Raw genomic sequence first — 20,032 nt, forward strand, 5'->3', positions numbered from 1 at the left:
TGTCAACAACAACATTCAGGATTCTGTATTTCCCTGCTGAGAGCTGACCTTACAAACACTTGGGAGCACAGGAAAATGATAGATTATGTTCATGATAGCTTTTGAATGGAAAATATCAAACTTTGGTCTAGACAGGAAAGTAAAGTGAGTAAGATTTTTTGGTTTACAATCTAATGTTAAGCCCACACCGAAATAAAAATATTCACTTGTCATTTTAAAAGGTTTCTTCCTTAAATTACATAAGATTTTTAAAAATTGCAGTTTTTGGCCTTTTCCTACCAAGATTCAGATGAATCTGGTTAACAAATTCCAACTTGAAAGAAGAAAACACATCACATACCCAGACCAGCTAGCCAGATGCTTTTTCTCACAACACTAAGTGTACCAGAGCTGTGTGTATTTGACACTATACACCCTGTTGTGTCAAATGTTTGTCCTTCAGCATGTTGACAACAATACACATCTAGTGCCAGATTTTCAAGTGTTCAGCACCCACAACTGGGACCAGGTTTTGGTACTTAAATGGGAGCTGAGCTCTTTTGAAAATCTGGCCTCAACTGTAGGTGTCGAGCTTTTTAGAAAACTTGGGCCATAGTGGCGAAATAGTTTCCCCACTTGTAGAAGATTTATAACATTGGGGTAGGGATGGGGGAGGTCGGCAGATTAAAAAATAACTTTGAAATTCCACAATAGCAACTGAGAGATGGGCTATTCCCAGATTTCTAGTGCACCCTGTAACAGATATGGCAGTTTCCTGCAGTATCTTTGGGAGATCTTGAATTAAATTTAAGTATCTTTGGAGTCCATTGTATTAAATGCAAAGATTATGTATTATTGGGGGCCTTGATGATCAACAGACTATAACGCACAATGTGGTAGATAAGTATCAACTCTTGGGACAATACATGTGAAGTGGATTTCCCAGAAAATATCTAGGAGGGAGATGAATGCAAATTCCCCATCCCCAATTATGCAAAAAAACAGCCTTTTGCCCTGAAGGGGGTGACTGTCCCCCAAGAACAAAGGCCCAAACTATATAAAGGAGTGACTTTATACAGATATTTGGGGGAGCCTATTCTGAGCTACCAGCTGTTAGGAACTTGTAACCACAGAAGAATCCCTCACCTTAAGTGATCACTCTCGTTACAGTGTGTATGGTAACACCCATTGTTTCATGTTCTCTATGTATATAAATCTCACCACTGTATTTTCCACTGAACGCATCCGATGAAGTGAGCTGTAGCTCACAAAAGCTTATGCTCAAATAAATTTGTTAGTCTCTAAGGTGCCACAAGTACTCCTTTTCTTTTTGTGAATACAGACTAACACGGCTGCTACTCTGAAACCTGTCATTATGCAAGGCACTGAATTTAGCCGCATGGAGTAGAAATCTATCAATTTCATGAAAAAACTCGTACAGATACAGACAGACATCATCTTCCTTTCCAAATGCAAACAGATGGACATCGTACCAAAATGACTGAAGGTAAAAAATCCATTACAATCTACATACCACACAGACTATGCTGACAGCTTGTGCGACACGCTCTCAAAGAAACTGTGGAACCATCTGATCAACATCCTCTACATCAAACAGGGAAAGATTAAGAATGAGCTCTCAAAACTGGATACTCTCATAAAAAAACAAACCTTCCACACAAACTTCCTCATGGCTGGACTTTACAAAAACACACACTTTGCTTCTCTACAAAAGAAAAAGGACACTAAACTATCTAAACTACTACATGCCACAAGGGGCCACAACAGTGGTTCCCTTAACCCACCCAGAAATATTGTTAATCTATCCAACTATACTCTTAGCCCAGCAGAAGAATCCGTCCTATCTCGGGGCCTCTCCTTCTGCCCCTCCACCCCCACGAACATGACACAGTTCTGTGGGGACATAGAATCCTATTTTTGACGTCTCCGACTCAAGGAATATTTCCAACATACCTCTGAACATACTAACCCACAGAAAGCTTCCTACCAAGACTACAAAAAGAAGGATTCTGGATGGACTCCTCCTGAAGGTTGAAACAACAGCCTGGGCTTCTACATAGAGCGCTTCCGCCGATGCGCACGGGCTGAAATTGTGGAAAAGCAGCATCACTTGCCCCATAACCTCAGCCATGCAGAACACAATGCCATGCACAGCCTCAGAAACAACTCTGACATCATAATCAAAAAGGCTGACAAAGGAGATGCTGTCATCCTGAATAGGTCGGAATATGAACAAGAGGCTGCTAGGCAGCTCTCCAACAACACTTTCTACAAGCCATTACCCTCTGATCCCACTGAGGGTTACCAAAAGAAACTACAGCATTTGCTCAAGAAACTCCCTGAAAAAGCACAAGAACAAATCTGCACAGACACACCCCTGGAACGCCGACCTGGGATATTCTATCTACTACCCAAGATCCATAAACCTGGAAATCCTGGGCGCCCCATCATCTCAGGCATTGGCACCCTGACAGCAGGATTGTCTGGCTATGTACACTCCCTCCTCAGGCCCTATGCTACCAGCACTCCCAGCTATCTTCAAGACACCACTGACTTCCTGAGGAAACTATAATCCATCCGTGATCTTCCTGAAAACACCATCCTGGCCACTGTGGATGTAGAAGCCCTCTACACCAACATTCCACACAAAGATGGACTACAAGCCATCAGGAACAGTATCCCCAAGAATATCATGGTAAACCTGGTGGCTGAACTTTGTGACTTTGTCCTCACCCATAACTATTTCACATTTGGGGATAATGTATACCTTCAAATCAGCGGCACTGCTATGGGTACTCGCATGGCCCCACAATATGCCAATATTTTTATGGCTGACTTAGAACAATGCTTCCTCAGCTCTCCTCCCCTAATGCCCTACTCTACTTGTGCTTCATTGATGACATCTTCATTATCTGGACCCATGGAAAAGAAGCCCTTGAGGAATTCCACCATGATTTCAACAATTTCCATCCCACCATCAACCTCAGCCTGGACCAGTCCACACAAGAGATCCACTTCCTGGACACTACCGTGCTAATAAGTGATGGTCCACATAAACACCACCCTATACCGGAAACCTATTGACCACTATTCCTACCTACATGCCTCCAGCTTTCATCTAGACCACACCACACGATCCATTGTCTACAGCCAAGCTCTACGATACAACCGCATTTGTTCCAACCCCTCAGACAGAGAAAAACACCTACAAGATCTCTATCAAGCATTCTTACAACTACAATACCCACCTGCTGAAGTGAAGAAACAGACTGACAGAGCCAGAAGAGTTCCCAGAAGTCACCTACTACAGGACAGGCCCAACAAAGAAAATAACAGAACGCCACTAGCCGTCACCTTCAGCCCCCAATTAAAACCTCTCCAAGGACCTACAACCTATCCTGAAGGACAACCCATCACTCTCACAGATCTTGGGAGACAGGCCAGTCCTTGCTTACAGACAACCCTCCAACCTGAAGCAAATGCTTACCAGCAACCACACAACACACACACAAACCCATGAACCTATCCTTGCAACAAAGCCCATTGCCAACTGTGTCCACATATCTATTCAGGGACACCATTATAGGGCCTAATCACATCAGCCACACTATCAGAGGCTCGTTCACTTGCACATCTACCAATGTGATATATGCCATCATGTGCCAGCAATGCCCCTCTGCCATGTACATTGGCCAAACTGGACAGTCTCTACGTAAAAGAATAAATGGACACAAATCAGACGTCAAGAATTATAACATTCAAAAACCAGTCGGAGAACACTTCAATCTCTTTGGTCACTCGATTACAGACCTAAAAATGGCAATTCTTCAACAAAAAAAACTTCAGAAACAGACTCCAATGAGAGACGGCTGAATTGGAATTAATTTGCAAACTGGATACAATTAACTTAGGCTTGAATAAAGACTGGGAGTGGATGGGTCATTACACAAAGTAAAACTATTTCCCTATGTTTATTCACCCCCTCCCCACTGTTCCTCAGATGTTCTGTCAACTGCTGGAAATGGCCCACCTTGATCATCACTACAAAAGGTACCCTCCCCCCCACAGCTCTCCTGCTGGTAATAGCTCACCTTAAGTGATCACTCTCGTTACATTGTGTATGGTAACACCCATTTTTTTATGTTCTCTATGTATATAAATCTCCGCACTGTATTTTCCACTGAATGCATCCGATGAAGTGAGCTGTAGCTCATGAAAGCTTATGCTCAAATAAATTTGTTAGTCTCTAAGGTGCCACTAGTACTCCTTTTCTTTTTGAGTCCTACTAGTGCCCTTGCTGGAGTTGGGGGTGATTTCCAGTAAGCTTATTAGTATAGGTGTAGCTTCTTTTGTTTTTAATGTTTTCTCGGTATTGCTTTCATCCGAAGAACAAACGTGCTTACTTAGAAAGGGCTGTGTGGTATATCTGGGGGCAATTACACTAGGTATAGCCTCCAAGGAGAAAGCAACGTGTAGGCGCAGGCCATTAAGGCCATCGGACTTACTGGGAAACTCACAGTGTAAGGCAGGGAGTTGTGCAGCCTGGAAAAACTCCAGTCAGGAAGGGAGAGACGTGGGTCTCTGCCTATGAGACATGACAGCTGAGGAGCCGGGAGCCTATGAGTGGGGGGGACAACCAAGGGGGGGAAATACAGGTGCAGGTGCCCTGAACTGACACACAACCAGTTAAGTGAATGATAGCAATGACTACTGCAAGTATCCTAGTCTGACAGCAAAGAGGAGTGACTCTATACATCACGGTAACATCGCATGAACATTCTATACATCACATGAACATTTCACAGAATATTTTCTCTTGTGGAAAGCAGCTAGTAACACCAAATCATTGATACATCATGGATGTCTACATCTCCAGTGACTGGAAAGTCTACAACTGCACCCTTACCTTTTTACGCACTCCTTCCTGCGTGCTGGACAGTTTGAGCAGGACAGGGGGTAGGAATTTGGATATAATATTCTGTAACTGCTCATCTGTTTCTGCATGGCCAAGACGTAAGAATACACGTTCAAGTTGATCTGTAGTTTAAAAAAAATAAATAGTTAATTTGGAGTTAGAAACCCAAACAGCAGACAAATCTTTTCCTACCCGTATGGGTTTGTAATACAGCAGCTGGGATGGAAGTATGGTAAGGACTGAGCATCTTCAATCAAAGCTCTCAACAAAGCATGCTCTTCTATTTTTAAAACTGCATGCACACTTTCCATTGCTGAAAGATGCTGGATTGACGGCCTTCAACCCTCATTTATCCACAGATCAGGTTCAGCATGGACAGAAGTAGCTCAAACTTCCACACACTGCCCCACTTATGGGCCTCAGCCCTAATCTGGAACACCACCATGGCTGAGACAGTACTTCAGCCTCCGTATCTAGTAATCCTTTGGCCTCACTGCTCTGACTGCCAACTGAAGTGTCAATTGTGGTGGTCGTTTTTGAGATACAGACATCTGTCTGCTGGACTCTGGACTAAGACCATAACAAAGGCCTCTAGACAGCCACTGAATGGCAACAACTTTTGGTCTATTATTATTTATATTGTTGTCATGAACTAGGACCCCCTTGTGCTATACATGGCACAAACAAAAGGTCCCCACACCAAGAGCTTACAGTGTAACGAGGGATGGATTTGATCCAGCAACCTAGTGAGGAAAGGCACTATGCTCTGTTACCAAACCACTGAGCCACCATCAGAAAAGCATTTATGAAGCTGAACGAACTATCTGGATTTGCTATTATTTGTTAACCCAATTTTCAAGCGAGACTGTCATCACCAATAGGAATTAAATGGGGGTGTCAGAAAAGTATATTTTGACATAACTTAAAATGCAAAAGATTGTGAAGGTCCTATCACCCACATGAACGTGTTGGAGTGTTCTGACAATCTCATTTCTCTATCCCTCTCACCACCTCTCAATATCACCCACCCAGGAAGGAGTATAAAACAACAGTATGAATGTCAGTAAGGACATAGGAGTTGCAAACGATACAAGATCAGGATGGGAGGAAGAGATAAAAAAGCATGCATCTGTTCCCTGTATGAACTAGGAAAGGATCCTTTTAGGAATATCAACAAGATCAAAATCCTCTGTCGACAACGCAAGCAATTGGCTTGAAGACCACCTGTCTTTAGGCTAATAAATGGAGAAGTCACTGTTTTAATCACTAGGATCTAGCTGACCTGATGGCTAAACTAGAAGAAAAGCAGACCGCCACATGGGTGGCAAGACACCTCAACAGCACTTTCACAGCTTGGGATGGGGGCAGGATGGTTCTGATACACAAGGGCAGGAGTGTTCCCTTCTCTTCTCCGCAGCTTCACTATGCACACCTGATCTACAATGGATTGCTAACAGGGTCAATCCAATTGGGAGATTACAAACAAAAAGGCAGCCTAAAACAAGGGGAAGCTAAAACCCTTACAGATTCTGCTTGAAACACCCAAAAGGAGAGAATGTTTCTTTTAACTTTGGTTATACCCTAAAAGAGGAGGAGGAGGACTTTGATGGGTTGAGGGATGGGCTGCTCAGACTTGGGAGAGGGAGAGGCCCTCCTGTCACAAAGGTTTAACCCTGTATTCCTTGGGAACCCAAAGCTCCCACGGAAGTCAGTGGGTTTTGGATGGATATACAAGGGATGGAGGGAATCAGTCCCTCAACGGGCAACACGGACGTTTAAGTACAAATACTGTACCTGCAGATTTCAAGTGACTTCTGAACACTCACTATTCAGATAGGAAGGCCTTTGGAAACGATGCTCTGTCATCTCAACTTTTCCCATCCCGTTGTTAAAGCCCTCACAGGGCTCGTCTATGCTTGCAGCGCTGCAGCAGCACAGCTGTGCCACTTTAGCACTTAGCGAAGATGCCGATGGGAGAAGGTCTCCTGTCGGCATAGGTACTCCACCACCCTGGAGCGACGTAGGCATACCGACATAAGGTGGTAGTGTAGACCTCTTAGCCACCGTATCATCTCTCTGCAGGCAGCAGACCAAGCGTACACACCTCCCTCCCAACATTTTGTTTCCGGTTGAACTAAACAGGGTAAGCAGTTGAAAAGACAAAATGACTATAAAATTTTAATGCCAGCTGAATTACAAGTCAAAATTCAGCAGCTCCTCCAATGCATATTGTACTTGACAGCGAATCTCTCGTCTTATGGGGATTTTTCTTGCTTTCGCATGCTATCAGCTGCCTCAGGGAACCAAGATACATTCTTCCCACCTAATTTTTAAAAAGCTTCTCTCATGTCCTGCCTTTTTCTGTCATATTTCATTTCCCTAAAGTATCTGCCTTCTGAGAACTCTCCGATGCTTCACGAATTGGGCAGCATGGGGTAATGAGAGCCTGATCCTGAGAGCCACTGGGCACGCACAACTCTTACGACATTCTGTAACCTTAACAGAGCCATCAACAATGCCTGCAGTGTCTGTGCTCACCACTGGCTGCAGTGCACCCAAACTCCACATCTGGGAGACCTTCCCAGGGTCACTGTGGTAGAGAATAGGACTTGATTGCAGTGAATGCAAAGAAGATAAGTTTATTTATTGTAACCTTCAACTAAAGATATATATTTTCAAAAGCACAGATATAGAGTAGAAGCCACAGGAAATATAGCACTTCTGTGAAGCAGCAGTCAAGCAAAAGGTATTTTAAAGGGGAAGGGTCAACAACAAAAAAGTATACTGCTTTTCCAATTTTTTCCTCTGCTAATGGTATAAGTAGCACCCAAGACTACTATGATAAAATGAAAGAGTGCGGAGAAAGAGAACGATTTCCTCTCTGTCTAATGAATTTACATTGTGTGTTTGGCATGTACATTATTTTCACAGGTTTCCTCTGTATGGTCAGTGAAGTTCCAGTCTCACAAATGCTGACTCAGTTGTTTAACTTTAAACCTGGAGTAATCCCATTGATTGCAATGGAACTACTCACATGCTTGAAGTTAAGCACATAGGTGTTTACAGGATTATGGCTTGAGTCAGTTTCCTCTGTTGTTGGTGTGGGCTTGTCACATGGCAACAGGGAAGACGAAAAACATTTTAATAAAAACAAGTGTCATTGTAAAGCCACAAACCCTGACACCTGTATCACCTAAAACTACTTTTAATTATCTAAATTGACCACTTCTCAAGTTGTTTGCTGCGTTGGTGTAGCCATGTTGGTCCCAGGGTATTAGACAGACACGGTGGTGAGGTAATATCTTTTGTTGGACCAACCGCTGTTGGTGAAACCAATTCCACATTCAAGCCAAGTCTAAAACACTCAACCCACTGATTTCTCCCATGGATCAGGATCACAGTTCCTCCAGCTGGGTTATACATCACGTTGTTATTAATTCATCAAGGTTGTTTGAAAACTGTTTCATAATATCTCAGGAGATGCAGCAACAAGACAAGAAAACACTCCCTTAACATTTTATACTATTTCTTTTGTTTTTTTACAGTGCAAATACTTGTAATCAAAAATAAATATGAAGTGAGCACTGTACACTTTGTATTCTGTGTTGTAACTGAAATCAATATATTTGAAAATGTAGAAAACATCCAAAATATTTAAATAAATGGTAGTCTGTTAAGTGTGATTAATCACAATTTTTTTAATCGCGTGATTAATCATGATTAATTTTTTTAATCGTTTGACAGCCCTAGTAATCGGATCCATTTTGGATTAGCCTTGGCAGTTCCATACTGCTGTGATCTGCTCCACAAAGTGTCTTCTCACAACTGGACCATAAGATATATAAATTAAAACAAAAAGCCCACCAGCCAAAAATAAAATAAAATTAAATAAATAAAAAGTAAACACCTTTGACGTGTAATCTGTGCCCCTGCTAACCAAGACTAAAGCTTTTAATTCAGGTCTATTGACATATATGCTTTCTGTAAACTGTTATTTTGATGGGTCGGTTAACTCAGTGTTTTATTAGTATTAATTTGTAAAGCATTTTGCAATCCTTGGATGAAGATTACAATGATGGTATGAAAGTTAATTAAGCATCATTTCATCCATCACTGAAATGCAAGTTACATGTGGAGAACTGTTCTGAGATTCTACACCTGACTATTTCCGAGATCTCAAATCCAGGCTCACGTTCAAGATTTAGGATCATAAAATATGCTTCTCCCTTAGCCCCATGTTTGCAACTATAATACACATTATACTAGCTGGTTAACATAAAGGACTGACTTGCGTACTCAGTATGTCTAATGTCTCTAATTCTTTGGTACACATAGTGACACTGGAAAGAGAATGTTGATCGAGGTCTGGGATTAAATTTAACTCGACCAAACGACTAAAATGGACTGTCCTTTTCAAGAGGGTAATATGGTCTTTTTTTAAAAAAAAAAAAAAAAAAAGGAGGGGGTGGGTGGGGAGGATTCATAAGAGGGATTCATAGGAGATGCAGCTAGAATTGCTTAACGGAGCCAGATCACGTATTAAGTCAGTCCGAGAAATAACTTTTCTCTTCTATAGCTTTTAACCATCCTCTCAAATATAAGTCTGCCCAGACTATTAACTAAGTTACTCCAGGTCCCTAGGTTCATTCCATGGCCATGATCCACACTGTGGCCATGACCCCTGTTTGGAGTGAAGTGGCAAGAGACCTCCCACACAAGAGCGGTCTGTTTGGCTGGCAGGGGACTCCACCACCACTCCTCTTTGATCGGGCTGGGCCTTCCCTCTCCATGGGCCATCTCTTCCCTGTCTTCAGGTGGGCTGGAGTCCATCCTAGAGAAGGGATGTCTCAGCCCCACCCTTCCTGAGCAAAGGAGAGAGTATGTGTGTGTGTGTCTCTCTCTCTCTGCCAACACCACCCTCGCACAGCCACAATGGTGTCATGGCAATGAGGGGACACACACAATCCTCTGCTGGGGTGGTATCAGCTAGGCCTCTCCCAGCAGTTGGTTTCAGAATTAACAGCCCTCTAGGATTAATGACGCAGTCCACCAATCAGAGTTATTGTTTAGGATGCTCGGCAGACATCACGGCATTAGTTACCCTTGGGACACTTTTTTCAAGCTTTTCTTCCCAACCATGAGGACTAGAAACAGTTTGTTTTTTCAGATGAAATCTAGTCACCATGTAACCCAGAAGTTGGGCCCAATGTGTGTAACCTTTTCCAATTGTGCTCCAGTTAACGATAACCACTGGCTATTTATCAAAAATAAATTAAAAACACAAGCATAAACAGTAGCATGACAAGATTAAAACAGGCTTGATTATTTTAAAGCAGTAAAAACCAGAATCATTACATGAACTGTTAGTTTTCAAAAAAAATCAGCCTGCAAATGTTTTACCTATTACTATAAGAAACTGTGTGTACAGTTTTCCCTCTCATTGCAGTTTGTATACTGTGTGCAATTAACATAGCTTTTTATAGTCAGTTCTACTCTGTCCCCCAGTATAGTAAGTTAGGTCTCAATGCCGCAAACACTCACGCATAACTCAATGGAGCTATTGATGTGTGTAGGTGTTTGCAAGATTGCAGCTTTGTTTTTTCCTACTACTGTAGGATCTTTTGCTCAGTAACAGGGGGAGAGTTTTAAGAAAATATGTTTGTAAAACCACAAAGATTGGGTGGGGGATTCAGGAGCAGGTATAATATCTGAAACTACTTTAGAACTGTTTCAGAGTAACAGCCATGTTAGTCTGTATTCGCAAAAAGAAAAGGAGTATTTGTGGCACCTTAGAGACTAACCAATTTATTTGAGCATGAGCTTTCGTGAGCTACAGCTCACTTCATCACTTTAGAACTAATTTTACAAAATTGATCAGATTTCAGGTGTGTCCTTTCATATTCATTCATTTTGCACTAAGGAATCAAGAAAGTAGAGAAGCCGAAGAAATCTTTAGACTGTTGCTTACAGCACCAGGGTCAATTTGTGTATATAGCTAGATGATATTTTTAGAAGCAGAAATAATTTCTCGCAAGTAGGTAACAGCATTTCCATGGTAACTTAAGGATTTCTAATGCCATTTCTAACCCCTTCTGGTTCTTTTCCAATCTATACAATAAAAGTATGTGAAAGAATATTGGTTTCAGAACTGATATAAATACTACATCTCGCCAGGAGAAAGAACAATATCTTTCAAATTGCAGATACTACATATTGTATAAAACCACAAGTATTATCTTTCTTTTTAAGCCATCAAGCGAGTATAAACATTTTTTTATAGCAAAGCCAGATTAATGGCAAGGCCCTGAACCACAAACTGTAAGTGATTAGGGAAGTTATGGGAGCTCCTTCACTGGAGGTTTTCAAAAGCAGGCTGGATAGCCATCTGTCTTGGATAGTTTAGACACAACAAATCTTGGCAGGGAGTTAGACTAGAGGACCCTTGCAGTTCCTTCTAACCCTATGATTCTATGACCCCCAGTCTCCCATATGTACCACAGTGATCTCTGATCAGACTTTACATCATGCTGTTTAGTAGCCCCCTAAATCTCTGTAGCCTTAGAGCTGGACCCTTCAGCCACTAAAGTTAATGGCAAAAATCCAATAGGAGATTGATTGGGCCTTTGCTCTGGTTCTCTTATATGGTCGTTTGCCATAAGAAATAGTGGAAAGGGAGGGGCAGAGAAGATTTTTTAAAAGTTTACTATACTGCACCTTTTAAAAGACAGTTTTGTCACCCATCTCTTATTTCTTCAATAAAATAACAAAATAAACCCTTCTGGATGTTCAGCCTCATCATTGTAGCTCATTGTTTATCCATCTGTTCAAAGAAGTCAGCTCTCAGTTCAAATGCTATTTTTTGTGTGTCCAGTTTCTCCTCCCTTCCTCTTATACTAAAGAATTAGCTCCCAGTGGCATTTATAGCCATTGTAAACAGCATGTCAGCTGTTCTTTACAGAACTCTGTGATGTGTATTCGTGTAAAAAGAGAATATCAAGCATGAAGTGCATACTTCTATTTATGAAAGTGGATTTGAGGGACTATTAAGGCTGGGACATGTCAAACCAGATGTACTTCACAACAGATCTAGTTAGCACAACAGTATCCTAGGGAACCCAGCCATACAGTCTGAGCCTGGAACACAACAGAACTCCAGGAGTTGTGACAGTAACTTTCTGTGACAGGATGCAGGCAGCTACCTTCTTCATCTTCCCCAACCTAAAGTCCACTTTATGGCAAAAGCACTATGATCTTAATATTAAAGCCATTCTAGAGGACGTACACATCCTTAAAAACAGCTTACTGTTACTGCCCTAAGACCATTTTATAGAAGTTATTTTGTGCACATATCCTGGAATTTTCCTCCAAAAGGCCCCATGTCAAATAAGTGCTTACTTCTACCTGGATACAGTCAGTCAACTTCATTCCCGGGATGATTCAGGGGAAAAAAGGGGAGACTGAGGCAAACATTAAAAGAACAGAAAGCAAAATGAGGTGTTCATTTCTCCAGAAGCTAAACAACTGATTCTGCACCACTCTGCACTGGAGGAGCAAGATACCCAGTTTGGGAGTCCAACTCTGATCTACTTGAATTATGCTTCCATTAAAACACCAGGCAAATTCTTGCTGGAATTGTATTATGACTTGGGGAACGTACATCTAGAGTGGTTATAGCAGCAGACTGGGAGTCAGAGTTTGGAGGTACTGTTCATGGCTCTACCGCAATCTCAAATGACTTTAAGGGAGCACCACAAGGGACCTGTCCTAGTCACTACTCAAGTTTATAAAAAATGGTCTTTTACCGTGGGAATGTATTTTTGTGTTTTCATCATATTCCTCCATAACAGAGAAAAGTTTAGATACAGATTTGAAATGCCAAAATTTGGATTTCCATGTGCAGTGTGTCAGGTTAGATTCCCTTCAGATTATTACCCGTTCTCTTTGAAAATGGCTTTTCTTTCTTTCTGATCACATACCACTCTAGGCCCAATGTACTGATTTTAAATTAGGAGTCAAGCTATCACTGTTTAAATTATTCATCCATCAAATTATAAGCATCTTCATAAAAAGTTTAAGCGAGCACTCTTTTCTCAACAACAACAAAAAGGAGTAACAGCTCATCTATTTGAATGCTGCTACAGATCAAAGTTTCTTATCACTACATGCTTACAAAACAGAGACAAATTGGTTTTCTGATCTAAAAGAAAATTTTAGTTACTCCTTCAGGAGGCTCATTATCCTACAGACCAGGTTCCTTTCAAAATATAATTTGATGCATTTAATTTTAGTCTCTCGCACACTTCTACCTGAGAAGTCTGCCCAATTTTCCCACTCTGAATTTCTTATGCTTCCTGTTAAAGTTCATCTTTGACTGTACAGCTCTTCCATTTATTCATAGAGGCGGCACTGGAAAAATCACCATCCTCCCTCTCCACAAAAAAACCCACCACCCTCAAGTCAGAAGGGTGGTACTATACACTCTCTAGTGGTACAGCTGACCAGTAAGTCATAGTTTACATAGTTTGAGACATCTGATAAGGGTGACATCAAACTGCTAAACTGGACTGTACCCTGTAAGACATTCTTCTTTCCCCTCTTCCAAGCTTGGATTAAATGCAAATGTGACTGCAAACCCAGTGACAATATAGCCACAGGACACCTTGCCAAAAACAGGCAACAGTTATATTCAGTTTGTAGGTGGGGGAAACTAGCAATCCATAGATTGAATAAAGCTGTGTCTGCAAGCAGGAACTCTTCCACTGAGGGCATGTCTACGCTAGACTTAAATCAACCTATGTTAGGTCAACTTACAGTCACTGAAGTAATTACTGCAGTGGCTGATGTCCACACTACCTGCCTTCTGTCGGTGGTGCACGTCCTCACCAGGAGCGCTTCTGCCGACTGGAGAGGAGCAGTGTGGGGGACTGAGAGCCAAGGCTCTCAGCTCTGCTCTGCTCCCTATTCCCTGCTGGGGCCAGACACTTGAGGTTCTCACCTCCCTGAGCAGGGATCCAGGCAGGGGCAGCCTAGCTGGGAGCGGGGAGCCAGGTGGACGCAGCCTGGCTGGGATTGGGGACCCAGTGGCAGCCAGGCTCTGGCTGCCCAACTTTCTTGTCAATTTCACGGCTCCAGTCTGGAGCCCTGAAATTGACAAGACAACCAACAGCTGATGTAAGTAATACAGTGTCTGAGACTGCATCACCCTAACTACATTAACATAAGCCCTAAGCCTCTCATGGAGGTGGAGTTATTATGTATATGCATCCGATGAAGTGGGTATTCACCCACAAAAGCTTATGCTCCAATACATCTGTTAGTCTATAAGGTGCCACAGGACTCTTTGCCGCTTATGTGTAGTAGGGCACTTACATTAGCGGGACAAGGCTGTACTGTGTACACTGATATAATTAGGTCTACATAAGCTGCCTTACGTCAACCTAACTATGTAGTTTAGACCAGGCCTGAGTAGTTTTACAAGGTCTGCAAGTGAAGGGAACACTGGTGATGTACAGTTGACTGTACAGGAATAATTTTATGGCTGATGGTGATCACGGAGTCTGATCAATTTTTCTAGACTACAGTGGTCATGACAATGATTCATCCCAACCGTCACTGAAATAAGTATGTTGAGATTTGTCTCCGACCTTAGAATCAGTGAGTTCTGTAGGTTTTTCTTATTCCTACATGAAATTATGGTTCTTTGGTGGCATCAGGGCCACCACCAGTATTTCGGTGTTCCGCAGTCTATTCACCTCATCCAATAGTTCAGCGGTTCTCAAACTGTGGGTTGGGACCCCATTAAAATGGTTTAGACTTGCTGGGGTCCGGGGCCAAAGTTAAAGCCCGAGGGCTTCAGTCCTGGGCAGCAAGGCTCAGGTTGGGCTTTGACTTTAGTTCCCTTGCCTGAGGAGGTAGGGCTCAGGCTTTGGCTCCCCCACCTGGGGCAGCAGGGCTTCGGTGGGCTCACGCTTCAGTCCCTCCTCCTGGGGTTGTGTAGTAATTTTTATTGTCAGAAGGGGGTCACAGTCCAATGAAGTTTGAGAACTGCTGCAATAGTTTGTAGAAACTAAGCAGGCTGAAGGGGTTTTCTCCAAAGAGAGGACAGAAGAATTAAGTTAAACATTAAGCAGTAATGCATGGTTTAAATCTGACAGCCTGGAGCTTGAAAGTCTGCGTTAAAACCTTTCTTCCTTCTGCTGAGTTTCTGTGGTGAAATCAATTCCACAGTCAAGCCAAGTCTAAAACATCACTTTCCTCAGCCCACTGATTTCTCCCATGGATCAGGATCACAGTTCCTCCAACTGGGTTATACATCACGTTGTTATTAATTCATCAAAGTTGTCTGAAAACTAGTTTTGTTATATCTCAGGAGATGCAGCAACAAGACAAGAAAACACTCCCTTAACATTTTATACTTCTTCAGAGACAGATCTATTTATTATGTACTGCACCAGATTCAGCAATAGATTTGAAGTTTAAAAAAAACACCCACAACTGGGCATCCTTTCCCTCCAAATAAGAAATATCTAAATTTGAACTCCGTCACTCAGATTCTGACTACCATCCTGATCAGCACTGAGAAGTGCACGGACACAGGATCTGCCATGAAGTTCTTAATGCTGGATCAGGGGCATCATTTGCAGAACAGAAGAAATGGATAAAATGTATTTTCCAGCATATTTTACTCTTATACTAGATTCCGACTTTAAATTCAAACAAAACATATCAAGCTCGGGAAGGGGAGAGCTTGTATATATGCACTTATTATTACAAGAAAATAATATGAAAAGAGCGAAGGATTATTCATATCTATCAGACGCTACTCTGGAGATGGAATATAAACGACCAGACCTTTAAAATACTTTGCACCTCTGCAGCACTTCTGATCCCAGCATCTCCACGCACTCTGCAATCATTAAGCTTCACAATACCCTCCTCTGATAAGGGAGCATAAGGAACCGCAGTTCACAGGTGGAGAAACTGAGTCACGGAGCCAGGAAGGGACTTGCCCAAGGTCACACAGCGAGCAGGCTGGCGAGATGAGCCAGAGACCCCCCCTGTAATGACCGAGCAGGGACGGCACCTGCTCTCACCACGGGAGCCAGCCTCGGCTGACGCCCACCAGCCGCTTGCTAGGCCTGAGAACTACATTTCCCAGCCGGCACCCGGGTCACGGGCTGCGGATAGTTCCTGCCCCGGGCCCAGAAACTCACCCCGCCCGCAGCAGGGCCCAGGCCCCGTGCAGGGACAGCCACCCCGGTGGGGGCATTAAACGGGGGGGGGGTCAGGGGCACCCCACAGCGGGGGCCCGCCCCGCCCCGCTCAGCCAGCCCCACCCTCCCCGCGGGGCCAAGCGCCCAGGGCCGGCCCTGCCGCTGCTGGGGGGCTCCCCCCGTCTCCAGTGGGGGCTGGAAAGCAGAGTCACTGCGGCCTGCCCGGCTTGGGGCCCATCCCCGGGGGAAGGTGGGGCGGGGAGCGGGACATCCAGCCCCTGCCCCCAGGCGCCGCTGGCTGAGGCGGGTGTCCCCAGCAGGCCCGGCCTGGCAGAGCCCCCCCGCCGGGGGACCCTGCCCCGGGGGGCTGCGGGCGGAGACTGGCGGGGAACCCCCGGCCCCAGGCTGTGGTTTCCATGTCACACCGTGACTGCGCACAGCCGAGGCCTAGCCCCGGCCCCCTCCCGCCCCTCGCCCGGGGCGCCCCGGGACACACGGGGCGAAGAAACCAGCCTCCCCCCCACCCCCTTTCCCAGCTCCCCGCCCCCTCAGACAGAGGGGACCCGGCCCCGCCCCAAGGACAGACCCACACGCGGGGGGAGGGGTCCTGTCAACCCAGAGCCCCCCCCCCAATAAACTCCGCTCCCCCCCACCCCGGGGCCTGTGTCGGTATCACTTACTCAGCTCATCCTGGGCCGCCGAGGCGGCCGCGGCCATGTTGCCAGCCGCCGCCGCCGCGGGGGTGGGAGGAGGAGGAGGAGCGGCGGCGGCGACGGAGCAATCCCGTCACCCGGGGTGGGGTGGGGTCCCTCCCCTGCTCGCCGCGCGCCCCCTCGGCCCGGCCCGGCCCGGCCGCGGGGCCGCTCCCCAGCGCCGGCCACCGTGCGAGCGCCGCAGCTTCCCGCCCCGCAGCCCGCGGCTCCGGCGCCCGCCCCCAGCCCAGCCTCCCTCGCTTCGCTTCGCTTCGGTGTTATATTTAGAAAGAGCTGAGCCATCGCCTCAGCCCCGCGCTCCCTCGCCTATTGCTCCCCCCCGCCGCGGCCTGCTCCGGAGAAACCCCCTGCCCCGGGCGCTCCCCGCCCCGCCGGGCTGCAAGGGGCGAGCCCCGAGCCGGCAGCCCTCGCCGGCTGCCCAGCTGCTCAGCGTCCGCGGGCTCCTTCCCTGCCGCCGCCCCCGGGCAGGGCAACTGACCTGAGTCCAGGCTGACCTCCATGGCTGAGGAGCCGCTTCCTTTGCTTCGCTTCGAAGGGGGTCGGGGCGGGGGGAGAGAAACGGGTCCCTCAGCCGCAAGACGGCTGCCTTTCTCCCCCTATCTGTGGTAGGTGCTTGTAGCAGGCTGGAGGGTTTCCGACTGGGGAAGGTGCTGCCGGGGATTTGGAGCCAATGCTGGCCAGGTACAGATTTAGAGGAAGTGTGAAACACCCCCAGAGGGGGTGCCACTTCCTCCCAGCTGTCCTTCCACGGCTACCAGGCTCCTGTCCATAACCCTCAAACAGCTGCGGGAGGGATTTCCCTCCCTTACTTCAGTGTTTCTTTACGATCTAATTTAAGGCTTGTTTACATGGGGGGAAAAGAAAAGGAGTATTTGTGGCACCTTAGGGACTAACAGATGTATTTGATAGCTTTCAGAGTAGCAGCCGTGTTAGTCTGTATTTGCAAAAAGAAAAGGAGGACTAGTGGCACCTTAGAGACTAACCAATTTATTTGAGCATAAGCTTTCCTGAGCTACAGCTCACTTCATCAGATGCATACACGAAAGCTTATGCTCAAATAAATTGGTTAGTCTCTAAGGTGCCACAAGTACTCCTTTTCTTTTTGTGGATACAGACTAACACGGCTGCTACTCTGAAACCTGTTTACATGGGGAGTTATTCCCTAATAGCTAATCCTGAAAACTCCATGTGTAAGTGTTCTTATTCCAGAATAAGAGTGCTTTATTCTCAATTAGCTTAATCCACTGGAATACACTCATCTGGCCTATGCCGGAATAAGAGTGGCCACACAGGGACTTAATCAGGAATAGTTAGGCAACTTTAAATTCACATCCTACCATATTCCAGATTACTTTTCAGGTGTGGACACTCGTATTCCAGAATAAGAGTACCTTATTCCAAATTAGTGTATTCCAGTGTGTTAAACTATAGGGAATAAAGCACTCTCCATAAGGCTTCCACTCCTCTCAGTGCTTCTAGTTTATAAATACTCCTTTAAAGAAAGACATTATCACCACTCCTTATTTAGTGCTTTGGCCCCGAATGGGTATTAGCATCATGGTGTGTCAGGTATAAGTGACATCCTCCAAGGAATAACTCTGTCTCCAACCCTCCTGCGGCCATATTTTAAAAAACTGCAAATAAATATTTGGGAATGAATTGAAGTTTCATAATAAAAGCTTTTTTTTAGCATGAGGTTATTCTCACTGAGATATTATTTTCAAACCCTGTTAACAGAGGAGGCAAATGTTAATTCTAAGCAAATTTAAACGTAAGGTTGAATTGCTGTAATAGAAAACCAAAGACCTAGCAAAAATATTAGCCTTCCATGCTTCTCCAAACACCCTTCCCCCACCTAACTTAGTCATCTGACAGGATGGTATTGACCAAGGATTCCAAAAAATTTGGGCAATACCCTTTGTATCTCTCTCCATAGCATAATTTACAGCAGTGCCCAATTGTCAGCTTTTTTTTAATAATAATCGCTGCAGCTTGTCTGATTCTTGAAAGTTGGGTCAGCTGTTTCCTTACTGACTGAGGAACAAATGGTTTGGAAATATCCTGGCATTGACCCATAACCTATCAATTTGTTCTGCTTTTCTTTGTCAGGGTTGCCGGTGTTAGCAGAAGTTGCAGTTTGCTCTACATGAGTCCAGTTGGGAGTGGAGAGTAGGTGGCTGGAACACCAAATACTGATCCCATACCAGGAGGAGTCAGGTGGGTTAGTGAGTGTGTATGCACGATCAGTTGGCCTGCTGCCACCAAGAAGACAACATGGACACCATACTGCTTCAAGCCCTAATCGGAATGGCTATAGGATAGGAGTTAAAATTGAGATTAGGTGAAACCCATTCACAATGCCAACAGTAATTTCCTCCTGCACAAAGTGACTAAAGGCGATAAAGAAGTGAAGGAGAAGATTCCAGCTCGGATTGAAAAAGCCAAATGACAAGCGAGCTCTTTTGTTTTTGTCGCGAGGTGCAACAAACCAAACAAGTGAAACGTCATCACCCTGCAGTGAGAGTCAAGTCTATCAAAGAAAGGGCTGAAAAGAGCTGGTTGTGTTCATCTACCAAGAAAAGGATTTAAGGATATGGGAAGAAGCAAGCAAGAGTATCTGCTAATGCAGAAAAGAGACAAAGAAATCTGTAGGAAGCCTAAGTGAGAAAAACCATGGTAGGACTACAGTTTCAGTGGACGAAAGCATCACAGCTCAAATGAATATGGAGGGTATTTTTATGACATAATTTCCTGCACAGAGCGATTAGATCCCAATTTACTGGAAATGACCTGGTTTTAAGAAAAAGCCCCTGCCAATTCTACCAAAATCAAGGGTTAGTCTCTATATCAATTTAAATCTACTTGGTGGCAAACCCCTTTGCTCTAATACACAGTGGATTGTAAAGGGCTATAAATCCCACAAGACCAGGTGTATATCAGATTCCAGGACATATGCAGGGATAATTTAAAGAGGCCTTATGTTGCAAAGAGAGTAGTGAATAGGCGGAATAGAATTACTGAGGAGAAGGCACAGGCAAAAAGTATTCCTGCATTACATATTTATCAGAAATTCAAGACGATAAAGGAATATTTACCATTTTAATGCTTGGAAGCAGCTGACTACCCTTTCTGGGGCTCAGGAGGACATTTTTCACTGATCAGGGTTTTTTTTAATTCCAGATCAACACTAG

At 44.6% G+C, this 20,032-nt stretch overlaps 1 protein-coding gene across 6 annotated transcripts in view; it reads right to left on the reverse strand.

Annotated features, from left to right (window-relative positions):
* The window catches only part of ECPAS (Ecm29 proteasome adaptor and scaffold), a 90,163-nt gene extending 72,676 nt beyond the window's left edge, over nt 1-17,487 (reverse strand). The window contains exons 1-3 of one of the 6 annotated variants that reach the window (XM_073345601.1): nt 17,320-17,487; nt 6,742-7,049; nt 4,907-5,037 (exon numbers count right to left, since the gene is read on the reverse strand). In XM_073345601.1, the coding sequence (XP_073201702.1) occupies nt 4,907-5,037; nt 6,742-7,033 (423 nt within the window). In that variant the 5' untranslated portion in view covers nt 7,034-7,049; nt 17,320-17,487. Of the gene's footprint in view, nt 1-4,906; nt 5,038-6,709; nt 7,050-16,808; nt 17,018-17,319 lie in introns of those variants that run through there. The other 5 variants (XM_073345603.1, XM_073345602.1, XM_073345606.1 and 2 more) reach the window with 5 other exon arrangements.
* Between the last annotated feature and the right edge of the window lie 2,545 nt (nt 17,488-20,032).

Source organism: Lepidochelys kempii, chromosome 5, assembly GCF_965140265.1.
Source record: "Lepidochelys kempii isolate rLepKem1 chromosome 5, rLepKem1.hap2, whole genome shotgun sequence".
In the NCBI taxonomy this organism is placed as follows: Eukaryota; Metazoa; Chordata; order Testudines; family Cheloniidae; genus Lepidochelys; species Lepidochelys kempii.